This window comes from Chelon labrosus, assembly GCF_963514085.1.
Source record: "Chelon labrosus genome assembly, chromosome: 9".
In the NCBI taxonomy this organism is placed as follows: Eukaryota; Metazoa; Chordata; class Actinopteri; order Mugiliformes; family Mugilidae; genus Chelon; species Chelon labrosus.
Window position 1 is genome coordinate 27,723,214 of NC_140359.1, and position 13,782 is coordinate 27,736,995.

General features: G+C 41.9%; 2 protein-coding genes across 2 annotated transcripts in view; both read right to left on the minus strand.

Moving 5' to 3' along the window:
- Positions 1-9,979: 9,979 nt before the first annotated feature.
- On the minus strand, positions 9,980-12,071 carry LOC311493259 (GTPase IMAP family member 2-like; the record flags this gene model as incomplete). Its single annotated transcript, XM_084551820.1, has 3 exons — positions 9,980-10,536; positions 10,780-10,836; positions 12,059-12,071. 3 exons carry the CDS (start codon positions 12,069-12,071, stop codon positions 9,980-9,982), a joined length of 627 nt encoding a protein of 208 aa, XP_084407946.1.
- A 1,066-nt stretch (positions 12,072-13,137) lies between these two features.
- Positions 13,138-13,782, minus strand: part of LOC311493260 (GTPase IMAP family member 8-like) — a gene marked incomplete at both ends in the record, with an annotated part of 28,398 nt that continues 27,753 nt past the window's right edge. The window contains 2 exons of the mRNA XM_084551821.1: positions 13,138-13,148; positions 13,265-13,321. Coding sequence (XP_084407947.1) covers positions 13,138-13,148; positions 13,265-13,321 — 68 coding nt within the window. The remainder of the gene's footprint in view (positions 13,149-13,264; positions 13,322-13,782) is intronic.

The window sequence follows — 13,782 nt, forward strand, 5'->3', positions numbered from 1 at the left end:
TAAATCGGCCTCATATATATATATATATATAAGGTAGGAAGAAATGGAGAGTGCAGAGATTAACATCTATATATTTTAATTCTACTGGAAAATAAATTTAAGCTGAGACGAGAAGAATGTAAAGTACCAGAGACAGATGCAGTGACTGTAGGGAGGAGATCAGTGGGTTTGGTGGGGACGGAGGTTTCTGTCTGTGACGCTGGACGCGATAGAGGGGACGTCCTAACGTTTGCAGAGGGGAACAACAGAGACCCTGAGCACCAGTTTGAGATTTTAATCAAACAAACAAACAGGAGGACGTACCAGTGGATGCAGAGACTGTTGCTGGAGACGGTTTGGTGTGGGAAGATGTTCGTGACGACGGAAGAGCTGCAAGAGAGAACGAATGAAGGAATCTGAAACATCAAGTAGAAGCTGGGAGCAGAGGAGCCACATGTACCAGTGTCAGATGAAGTTGTTGCGTTGGGATCGGGTGGTCTGGGCTGGACGGAGGTTTCTGTCTCTGATGTCGGCCGTGGTGGAGGAGACGGTAGAACTTTTACTGAAGGAAACAACAGAGATTGTAGGTAGAGGTTATTGATGTACAGTGATGATGAAACAAACAAAAGAGAGAGAAACTCTACAAGCCCAGTTGACTTTATTTAGTGTTTTTTGGATATACCATGACCTGGATGACTGAGAACCTCCATGAACATACACTGATCAGCCACAACATTATGACCACAGACAGGAGTAAGATGTAAATAACACTAACACCACAGGACACCCTCAGGAGGCCCATGTCCATTCTCTGATGAGTCACCACTCTTTTGGAGACCTACACAATATTACGAAGGTGGTTTTAATGTTGTGGCTGATCGGTGTATATCAGGTGATGACAGTATCCTGTAGAATAGAATTCCAGGTAATAAACAGAAGGTGATACGTACCAGTTGTGTGGCTGGATGCAGGGCCTGCTGTCGTCAGTGACGGTGGTTCTGGTGGAGACGACGTTGGACACACTGACACGTTCCACACAGGTTCACCCCTCAGAGACAGAGGAGTCTCACAGGTCACGTCCATTTCTCTGTCCAGCAGAGACCTCCTGTGCAGATCTGAGGACAGAACCAGGGTGAGATTTCTAAACGATCCGTAAACACACAGCTTGTGCTCAGTCGTACATTTTTCCAACCTTTTAAGAAGTCGACAGAGTCTGCAGCGCTGCAGGAGCAGTCCCAGGGGTTCCTGTCTAATCTGATCTTGGTGGAGCTGAGAGACCTGAAGACCTGCGGTGAGATCCAAGTCAACCTGTTCTCAGACAAGTCCAGCTAAGCCAGGCCGGTCTGGGACCTGAAACTGTTTGGATCCACGTCTCTGATCTTGTTCTTGTTCAGCATGAGCGTCCTGAGGCCAACGAGTCCGTTCAGCATGGACTCCTTCACCACTTCTATCAGGTTACCAGAGAGGCTGAGCTCACGGAGGACGGCGGGTTCTCCAAACCAGTCTGGGTTCATCTCTGACAGCATGTTCCTGTCTAAATGGAGCGTACTGAGATTGAGGAACAAGCTGAAGGCTGCTTCTGTGATTCCTGTGATTCCAGCGTTGTCGATGATCAGTTTCTCGATGGAGGCCAGGTTGTCACTGTGCAGCACGGTGGAGTTGATCTCTCCCACGTTGCTCAGGATCATCACCATAGTCAAACCGCCTGGCTCAAAATCTTAGAGCAGATAAATGTCAAAGTTTATTTCTAAAGCACATTTAAAAACAACTTTAGTTTACAAAATAGTGCTGTACAAGCAGAACAATTTAAATAAATCAGCCCAGTTTGATCTCAACTGGGCCGGACCAAATAACATAACAGATAATAACCAGATAATGACTCCAGATGTTTTAGAGCAAAGAACAAGTCCTAGTAATGAATTGTCCTTTTACAAAACATTTTATGAACAATCTGAAATGTCTCGAGAAAAATAAATTCAAATTCTGCACATTGCTGCCATCTGCTGTTGATTTCTGTCTCTCAGTTGTCTCTTATAAACAGTTTACAACTCTGACTACAACAGCGCGACTCCTAGTGGACAAATTAGGAATAGGAGGCAGATTTATTTCTAATTGCAGTTATGTCTTCTATGTCATTTTTGCACTTTTTCTCTTCCTCCTTTTTCTCCTTCTTTCCCATCTAATTCTTTCTCATCATTTCCTCTGATTTCCTCTCTCCCTTCATCATCTTCTCCTTGTTCCACATGTTCTCCTCTTCCTCCTTTTTCTTCTTCAAGTCTTCCTTGACAATCTACTTTTCCATCTCCTCATCCTCTTTTGTCTTCCTCCTTCTCATTCTTTCTCATTTCCCCTTTACTCCTTCCTCATCCCTTTACCTCTCCTCCACATTCCCCATCTACTTCTCATCATCATCATCCTCTACTTCCTCCTCCTCCTTCTTCCCATCATCTTCTACTCTCACTCCTCCTTCCCCATTTTCTTCTCCTCCTCCCTCTTCTTCCTCTCATCCTCTTTTCTCTCTTCCTTCTTCCCCATCTACTTCTCCTTTCTCCTCTTCTCTTTTCCCTGTGGCCACATGTTTGACACCCTGCTCTGAGGAGAAGCTGGAATAGATAATGGATGGATGGACTGTTGGAGAGACAAGGTGAAGGCATCCAGCAGCTAATGTGTGACCACTTCCTGTCCCTCTGCTTCCACCTAGTGGTTGAGAATCTCTCACGTGAGGAGTGTGAAACTCATGAACATTGACCTCTGCACCAACCACATCATCAACACTTCTCTGAAAACGTGTTATAAACAGTTTGATACTTGACATCTGCATCATGGTGAATCTTTTGAATTTAATATATAATATTAATTCTCATATCAAATATTTATCGGCAGTTACTCAATATATTCTCATATCCAAAAACTGTTTACAAAAAGGCAACTGGACTAAATAGGAAACTCTGTGAGTAACCAATCAGAAACTTACTTGTTTCTGTTAACAACCAGGAACTTTTCATTAACGCTTAGATACTAACCTGTCGTTGAGGGGGGACCATTTGACCCTGTCCTCTTTCCCTATGAATGGTGCTCTAATGACACATTGTCAGTCAGAGTCTCCAGTCTCAAGGTGTGAATGGGGTTGAAACTTTTTGTTGACAGAAATTAAAACTGTATTGTAAATTGATGGCAGATCAAATCTCAGTCCACCTCCTCTGTTTAGAGAAGCTTTTTCCAATCTGACATAGATGGCTGCCTTTACTCCTCTTTCAAACCATCGGTCTTCTCTGGCTAAGATCCGGACATTGTTATCTTCATTCACAAGAAACAAGTCAAGCAAATTTGAGATGGGTCACCCACAGAGTTTCCTATTTAAACCTCAAACTTCCCACCAGTCCCTTAGAACTGAAGAAGCTACTGTGGTGAGTGGTGAAACGTCTTCTCCAAAAAAAAAAAAAAAAAAAAACGTCTCCAAGTCCAGTTGCCTTTTATTTTTAAAGGCTTTGGATATACCATGACCTGGATGACTGAGAACCTTCACAGACATATCAATATATTCTCAGTCGTCACTCTCATGGTGGATCTATCTGTCTAAGACAAACGGACATGACTGACATTTCACCACTCGCATCAATGTTTTAGTTTTATCTTAGTTTTCAATGTTATAATCAACCTCACAAAACCATCAAGGAGACGTATATGACTGGCTCCAAATTCATCCTGCAGTGGGACAACGACCCCAGGACAAGAGGCACAACTACAGGTGGTTAGTCCTGCTTGGAACAACCTACATGTGAACTGGGTTTTTCTTTGTATGCACTTTGTATTAAATTCAGTTCTACTTTAAGGCATTAAATTGAATTAAATTAAAAGTGTAGTAATGAAAAGAAGTCCTCACGTGATGGGATGTCTGTGCAGATCATAACTGTGTTCTCTAAGACACAAGGACGACTCAAACGCACAAACACCAGCAACAGAGCGAGAGCAGCTTCTCCTGTGAGGGAAGGAAGAACAAACATTCATTAACGTTGCATCGTTCTCTAACTACATATGTCAACAGTGTCAAATTAATAAGAATAGTGTTGAATTGTTTCCTGGGTAAATATGTAAACATATCAACATCTGCATTACAACATCATGATCTGAATGTCTTACCCCTCATGGTGACCGGTCTGATCGATGCAGGATGCACGTCTACAACTTGAGACTGTGGAGTGAGGCTTTAGTTTACCAGATACAACGATGCTGTGGTCACCTTTAAAAACCACCAGGTGTGGAAAAAGAAACAGCGTTGCCGTGGCAGATCTGGAGCTCGCCATGGTTACGAGTGCCGGTTCCAGACGCTGTTCCGGTCGGTTGACAGAGCGCGAGGCAGTTTGCTCCAGGGGAGGCCACGGAGATCTTTTAAATTAGGAATGTGAGCATTTCTTCTCTGGACGGAGGAGATTCCACCGTTTGTTTAAAAAGATTCAGGAGAAAATAAAAATCAAAGCGTGATGTTTTGTCTCACGAATGAACAAATGAAGCCATGAGAAAATAGAAATGAAAATTGTGACTTTTATTCACTTTGAATGTTTTCCGTTTCAGTGTTTCCATTTCAAAATAAATAAATGGCATGGGACCAAAACAAGGTCAAAATCAACATGGATGAAAAGTAGTGTAACAAAAATAAAAAAAAATAAACGGTGAACAAATGCTGATACAGAGACAGAGAGTTAGAGATAGAGACATACAGTAACGGAGAGAGCGACAGAGATATGGACAGATAGAGATGGAGAGATAGAGACAGATAATGTGTCACTTACTATAACATAACGCCCATGGGGATCAGATATGATATGATCAGACGAGAACTGGATGCGTTTGTAAATAAGAATAGCAGCACCCCTGGATTTACTATTGAAAGCTGAATGGAATATTTGCCCAACCCATGGTTTGTGCGTTCTGAAATTATCATTTATACGCAAATGGGTCTCCTGAAGGAAAGCGATGTCAGTCTTAAGTCCCTTGAGGGACACTTTGGATCACTTTATCGGGCCCCCAAGTCCGCTAATGCTCCAACTCACAAGCCAAATACTAGACCCACTCAGTCCTCTCTGAGAGATACTTGGGTTAACCATTAATCACTGGCAAAAGATGAGATACATAGATATTGATAAGAATGGTAGGAAATAAATGAGCATCCTGGTTAGGAACCAGATGAGCATTACGGTAGCATCCACATGAAGTTAACTTTGAGAAAGAAACACAAAAAACCTCCCAGTAGATAAAGAAAAAACACACATTCCTCCAAAAACACATTGGCCACTGTTTAGACCGTAAACCATCCAGGAAGTTTCTTCCTAAGCTCGTCATAATGGAACAAGATGAGCTGCAGGACTGGAGCACACACAACCGGTTTACCATGCAGTAGGTTCTGCCTCCTGATGAACCAAAATAAACACCATATAAACATTTATAACAGTTATTTATGAAAACAATCTGGAGTGACACTGGAAGGCGGGAAAAGGGAAGGACCAGTATTTGTACCAGGCTGAAGATGTAATCACCCAGCTAAAATGTGCCGGCAAAGATAGGAGAGAATCCCTCTTTAGAATAACTAAGTGAATAAAAAAAAGGGAAAGAAAAATACATTTAAAAAAAAAAAGTAGTTTCGGGCCATAAAGTGGTGACTTCAAGCTGTATATAAAGTAAAGAGAATACCCACATGTTAGGAAATTAAGAGTTTCTCTGAAAATTTAAGATAATAGTCCCAAAAGAATCATAAGTTCACCTAGGTCAGTGATCGTTCCAGTCGCTCCCTCCCTCATGAGTGTTTTAGTAAGTGAACTTGCAGGTGATAACTCACAACATGACATAACATATGAAATGGCAATAAAATAAAAATGGGCCCTTTAAAATAATAAGTCTGGTCAGTCAAAAAGTCGATAAAGTCGGTACTGTGATCACAGTCACAATAAAATGTCTCTCAAATCCAATGTCTGGAGATTCCTTAGTATTTACGTGTCCAATGTTCTCATGAATGTTCCTGGGATGAGTGAACGCGTGTGAATGGGTGTGACCGTCCTGGCCGCTGGCACCACCCTACCACCAGGGGAGTATTCGATGAATCGGGTCTCAGTTCCAAGCAGAATCACGCTGGGAGGCTCGCCATCAATTGGATCTCCTGAAGAAGTTCTCACTCTATCCATAAGACCTGACCTGTTTAGTTTACAAACAGGAATTTAATATCTTATCTTATCTGTTTGTTGTACAACTATCACTACAAAGCATAATGTAACACTAAGCATAACATATAGCATAATACTTAATAATTACATATTAAGGCCTTTCATTACACTTCAGTTCAATAACTTTAAATCTCAATCAACTTCTCAATCATTTCAGTAGTATTATACAGTCAGCATACCTTACTGTATTTTACCGTACAGGTTATAAGCTGTAAACCTGCTATATATGTGGCTCTGCTGACATTTGCAATGCCCACTCTCAAGTGAAAATACAAATACATTTAAATAACTCACATCTCTCACAGTAAACTGTTTAAACATTCACGTCTTCAAAAGAATAACACAATAAAATGAACATGTTATGGTATTTCAATACCCTCTTCTCATATTATACTGTTAAGTTGACTAATTAGCAGCATTAAGTTTGCTGATGACACCGCTGTTGTAGGACTAATCTCCCACGACGACGAGGCAGCCTACAGGAGGGAGGTGTCCCACCTGGAGGACTGGTGCAGGGAGGACCACCTCCTGCTGAACGTCAGCAAAACAAAGGAACTGATTGTGGACTTCAGCAGGAAACAGCAGAGGGACTTCCATCCACTTATCATCTGTGGCTCAGAGGTGGAAAGAGTGGACACCTTCAGATACCTGGGAGTGACCATCTCACAGGACCTGTCATGGACTCACCATCTGAACACCACCGTGAAGAAGGCCAGACAGCGTCTCTACCTCCTCAGACGCCTCAGAGACTTTAAGCTCCCTCTCAAGGTGCTCTGGAACTTTTACACCTGCACCATCGAGAGAATCTTATGTGGGAGCATCACCACCTGGATGGGAAATTGTACCAGGCAGGACTTCCTGGCCCTCAAGAGGGTGGTCCGTTCAGCGGAGCGGACCATCAGAACCCCCCTCCCCAACCTGCAGGACATTTACACCAAACATTGCAGGTTAAGGGCCAAGAAGATCCTGAAACAGCCCAGTCACCCTGGACACTCTCTTCTCTCTACTGCCATCAGGCCTGAGGACAAAGACTAAGAGGCTGAAGAAGAGTTTCTATCCACATGTCATCCGCCTGCTCAACTCTGAGCCTTAACTGGACTTAAATACCACTGCACTTTATTCATGTAGCTGCTAAATACTAAATACTGTAAATTTATGTACATATACAACCCCCCCCCCCCCCCCCCCCAAGTTTACCAGTCTATATTTTTATTCTTATTTTTTATTTTTTTATATTCTATTTCTCTATCGCTGTACATTACACTTATATCGCTTACCTTGTGTGCAACTACTGTTTACTGTAGTACTTTTTTTACTACTGGCTGCAGGTACAACAATACATTTCACTGTGCATTGTACTATGTATAACTGTGCATGTGACAAATAAAACCTATCTATCTATCTATCTATCTATCTATCTATCTAACATTACCATTTCGCTTGACATTAGCAGCTAAGCCGCTTAACACAGCATACACGGTTAGCAACGTTAGCACAGCACTGCTGTCTTACCGAGATCGACCGAGGAAAAACCCAAGACTTTCCCACTCCGGACCGTCTCCAGGTAATTCACCGGTGTTTATATTGATTCACTAGCGTGCATAAACTATGCGTTTTAGCAACTATAACCTTAACTTGATAATTCTCTTTCCTTTTTTTCTCATGCTAAGTTCGCTATGAGTTCGTCTCCTTTCTTTCGTTCTTTTCCACACGCATCTAATCGTACAGGTGCGTCTTGATCTATCAATCACGCTCAGCCGGAGGCGGGGCTTGACCAACTCTATATTTTGACTGGCCTGTCATCTCTCGCTCTCTTAGCATAGAAATAGTGCATCTACATTGGCATATTATTACTTTTTACCTGTTTTTTATTCACTGGGTTACACAAGCAGAGGTGTAATTAATATTGATATATGGATTCCATCCAGGTGTGTGCATATGAAGTTCTTATTTCAACTAGTTTTTTCCACAACAGATCAGTTCTGTTCAAGTCATCTGACTCCTGGACGCAGGAAGAAAAGGTGGACAAAAGTAGATAGATAGATACTTTATTTATCATGTCCATTAGCATCATTACATAGAAACGGGAGGAATTACCGTCGGTAAAAAAGATCAAAAAATAAAATAAAACTGAGGTTGAGTGTAATTAATAGTGATTGAGAAACCGAACCTTTCTGAACCACTGAATCAATCTGAAGCAACTGTGTTGAAATGGTTCAGGTGTTTCGAAGCATTTGATAGAATGAGATGTGGCGACATCTGCTGGATAATATTATACATAGCATTCACATGAAACAAGGGGTTGTGAAACAGAAAGTTGTGTCTCCTTAACAATAAAGGATCAGTATGTGCATCTTGAAATGCTTGATTTTTTTTCTTTTATAGAAAATAATAATATACTTGAGTTTGCCATCATATAATACTGTATGTTTTAGATGCTTTTATAGGATTGATAGACATACAAAAATATATTTACAAAATAACTGAAATGCTTGTGCATCTGGGGATGGTGATGGCAGTAGTTGTATATTAGTAGTACATTAGTATATAGTAGTTGTATATCTATATCTATATCTATATCTATATCTATATATATGTATATATATATATATATATATATATATATATATATATATACGTCTATGGTCTCGAGCATAACATCTCTATTAATTAAAAGTATCAAACGTTTGTGAACTAGATCGTGACAAACAATCAGTGAGATTCAAATTTAACACCATGTAGCATGCAGTATGAGCCTCAAATACCACACAACAGATTACAAAGAAGACTGGGTTAATACTGTATACACATTTGTGACCCTCAGCTTGGCAGACTATTAGTGGAGGCTATAATGAGCAAGTGATTAAAAAAGTGAAAACACGTTGTCAATGAAGCAGAAATAAGTAAAAATATACCTGAGACTGGAGCAAGACAAAGTAAATCTACAGCAATTCAGATCAAAAACTGAAATTGAGATAAGAAAAGCTAGGACTTTATCCCAGATAGCAGCACCTCGAGTGAATGTATATGACAAATTTGAAATCATCTAAATCCAGATGCTGCATCATTCCAACCTCAACAAAGCTCTTCCCAGGTCAAGCCTGATGGCTACCCTTTGTCATAGTTTGCTATAACAACCATAAACCCCCTTAAACTGGCTGTGGATTCTGTGCATGCAAAATTAAACCCTATTTTCCATAACAAGTTTGAATTCTGCAGATGAGAGCTAGAGCTTTCACTACAACTACACAAACAAACAAAAATTCCACCATGGAGAGATAAGAAATGTGCAGCAGTGAAGCAAAACCACACTGCTCTGTCTGTCAGCAAGGATGAAGAACATGACACTTCAAGGTGCCCCACATTTGCACCAGACCTTTCATGGTGAAAAGTTATTCTGCCATGAAGATGTGTTGTCCTTTGGAATAAGAAAGTGACACACCACCAAAGATTGCTTATGGCAACACGAGAATTGTATAATATAGATTACATGTCCATAACGCATACTGGCTAAATCAAGAATCTGTGTAGCTTTGTATTTTTAACTTCAGTCCAACTAACTCAAAGATTGTCGGCACTGATTGGTATCGTGTGTCCTGATTGAGCTGGAAAGGAGTCCTGACTTTGAGAATTCAACACTGTCTGAACATCTAAGTCCAAAATATTTTAACCCAGTTCACTCTTTGAATCTTGGATGGATTTTTGGCCATTAATTGGTTAGTTCACCAATCATTTAGAACTGAAGAAGCTAACTGTCCAGTTGCCTTTGTTTTTTTAGAGGATCTTCAGACATGCCCTCCATTGTTCTCTTTAACAATCTGTTCAAATTGTGTTAACAGCTCTCCAATGTGAAGGTCTTTCAGCCACAAGAATCTGTATTTACACATCTTGATCATTTCTTCTATGGGTGGATGTTGTCGATACTTTTCCATGAAGCCTGGCTGCTCCTCTCTGGGTGTTGATATCAGAACCAGTGAATGATCAAATGATCGATCACTGAAGAGTTCCAGGACTCTGCAGAGTCTTTGTCTGTGTTCCTCAGTGAAGTCTTCAGGCTGTAGAAGCAGCAGGAACACATGAGGTCCAGGAGCAGAGAGTCTCACACAGGTTCCTACATGTTCTCTAAGTTTATCTTCAGAGATGTTGGGGAGCAGCAGATCTGGGGTGTTGATGAGAACTATTTCTTTGTCTTTAATGAGTCCACTGACTCTCACACAACGGTCTGGTTCTTCCTCAGTGTTGAACTTGTTCTCTCCCAGGATGAAGTTCCCCACTGAACTCCTCTCAGAGCAGCTGTTCCCCAGAAGAACAACCCTCAGCTCAGACACTGAAAAGAAAAAGACTGAATTAGAAAACACAGTAACACAGAAAATCCACAGTCAAACACTAGAACTGGATTAACAATGAGTGAGGAGGTGGTCATTCTTTAAGAGGACATTTTGATCTGAAACTCATCATTTCATCCTGAACCTGCAAAGATGTTGAAATAAATAAAGTGTAAATGTGAATCTAGAGCCTAGAAAAGCTGTAATCCTACATGTTAATGTGACCAAGAGGATTTCTGACTCAGTTCACTTTAACTTACTGTCAGGTCGAAGGCGTTCAATGCTGCTGCTGAGCTTCATAGATGACCTACGTCGACCTGCAGGGAGAGAGAACATGTAGATGCATTGACTGATGTATTCATGTGTGAGTTGATGTTTCAGCTTGTTTCTGGTAGTCTCTCTAACTCAGCTGCCTTGTCTGAGACCTTCTTGATTCCATCCACTTCCAAATGTCCCCATCTGTCATGACTGCAGTCAGAGACTAATTTGCTGTGTCACCAACAGCGTCGTCTTCTCCTATACCACCAGACACTTGTGACTATTACAGAGGCTTCTCTCACCCTAGCATCAGACCAGGTAATCAATGACTCACCTCACCTGCACTTTGGAAGCCCAGCTCAATGACAATCAACCACAAACTCAGATCAAAGCTATCAGTCTACAAATGTAATCTCATTCAGACCGACTTCTGACCTTAGTGGTTGAAGATCCAATCATACATTTTGTAAAACTTCCTTTTGCGATCACATAGTGTCAGTCATATGGGAAAACGTTAAGTCGATTGTGTGGAAAAATGGGATGTACTGACATGTTCATCAACTGAAGCTCTAACAATAGAAGGAGATTGATTACCAAGACAAGCACAATTTTGCTTACAAAATTTGACATCTGGTTTTACATATTGCTTCCCATTAGGATGCATGACTTGTTTACACAAAGAAAGGATTGAGTAATGTATAACATACACAGAAAATACAGTTGAGGGTCCATTACTAAGAGTTTACAGCGTTTCAGACAATTTATTAAAAGCTCCCAACTCATGAAATGAAGTAATTCCAGGACAATGACACGTTGTCCCGCTCCCTTTTCCCTCCCCGCTCTGACTGCAGTGTTACTGAATATATTAGGTATACATGTTCAGAGAAGATTTAGGACACACTTCACTTTTACTGTGACGTGATCGTTCAGCTGACACTGTACATCCCCAGTTGATGTCAGCAGCTCACCACCCCCACTGAGAACAGTGTGAGCGTGTTGCCGCCTACCACCCCTGAGGCGCCGGACGGTTTGTCAGAACCTCTTCGGAGCCGATCGATAGTCTTCTTCCATAGCCTCACCGAACTCCTCCCACGCCCGAGTTTTTGCCTCAGCGACTGCCCTCGCCGCGGACCGCCTGGCCATCTGGTACCGTTCAGCTGCTTCAGGAGACCCACAGACCAGCCATGCCCTGTCGGGCTCCTTCTTCAGCCTGACAGCTCCCCTCACCTCTGGTGTCCACAAGCAGGTTCAGGGGTTACCGCCGCGACCAGCACCAGTGACCTTGCGGCCGCATCTTGCAACAGCCGCCTCCACAATGGCGGAGCGGAACATGGCCCATTCGGACTCAGTGTCCCCCACCACCCCCGGGACGCGGTTGAAGCTCTGCCGGTGGGAGTTGAAGACCTTCTTGACAGGTTCTTCCACCAGGCGTTCCCAGCAGAACCTCGCTACTCATTTGGGCCTACCAGGTCTGCGTGGCGTCTTCCCCTGCCATCTGATCCAACTCACCACCAGCTGGTGATCAGTTGACAGCTCTGCTCCTTTCTTTACCCGAGTGTCCAGAACATACGGTCGCAGGTCAGATGATACGACTACAAAGTCAATCATCGACCTACAACCTAGGCTGTCATGGTGCCAAGAGCACCAATGAACAACTTTAGGTTCGAACATGGTGTTAGTTATGGACAAACTGACTCGCACAGAAGCCCAATAACTGAACACCACTCGGATTCAGATCAGGCAGGCCGTTACTCCCAATCAGGCTCCTGGAGCTGAACCCTGATTCATTTTATATTGAGAGAGTGGATGAGAACAACTGGACTAGAAAACAGTTACTTACTGAGAGAGAACCTGTCCTCTGTCACATGTTCCAGGTCGTGTCGTAGAAGGAAACAGATTGAAAAAAGAGAATCTGTCAGTCATTATCAAGTGAAACTTTCCAACTCACCAGTCAACTTGGAAACATTTCAAGAAAATGTGACTTATTGTCTACAAACTGTTGGAATTCTACATGTTCATACAAGATTTAGGAGACACTTTACTTTTACTTACTGAGACGTGATAGTGGAGTTGATCCTGTAGAGAAACATAAAGTAGAATGATTGATTGATTGACTGATTGAAGTGTGTAATCAGTGTGATAGTCAGAACTAAACATCCTGTGATTGTTGGTGTCCACAAGCAGCTCAAAAACTGATTTACTTCATCTGTGTCAACATCTAGCAGCTCCACCTCACTACCTGTGATAGTCTGTGTGGACTGAGGCAGACTGCAGGTGGAGACAGAGAGTCAGGAGAACCACCTGGACAGAAAGTTACCACTAGAGGACGCTCTCTACACAATGTCTGTCCTCATGTCTTATCAAAGACTAGCTGAAAACAACAAGACAAAGAAAGAGAAGAGCAAGTGTCTAAATGTGAATCTAGAGCCTAGAAAAGCTGTAATCCTACATGTTAATGTGACCAAGAGGATTCCTGACTTAACTTACTGGAAGGTGGCTGGACATCAATGCTGCTGCTGGGCTTCAGTATTAGGTCAGAGAAGTCTGCAGGGAGAGAGAAAATGTAGATGCATTGACTTATGTATTGATGTGTGAGTTGATGTTTCAGCTTGTAGTCATGTCTCTGGATTCTGTGTGTCTCTCTAACTTCTTGCTTTCATCCACTTCCAGAGCTGTGTTCAGTGACTTAGTTCTAAACTGCAGCTCTACAAACTGAACCGTGGCATCCCTAATACATTGTAGAGCCAAAGCTGGACTAATAGCCGGGAAGCAGGCAGTGTTTGATTTGATTCTTTTCTACATTTTATCATTCATGTTAAAGCTAATATTGACTTCTCTTCAGACTTAATGTTGACTTATCAGCCAGTGCTGAATAACCCAGCAGATTTAGACTTAGACTTAGATAAACTTTATTGATCCACAAGGGAAATTGCTTGGTCACAGTAGCTTAGGTGTACATAGAAAAAACACTTTTAAGAACCTCAGATAAAAAGAAAAAAGAAAGA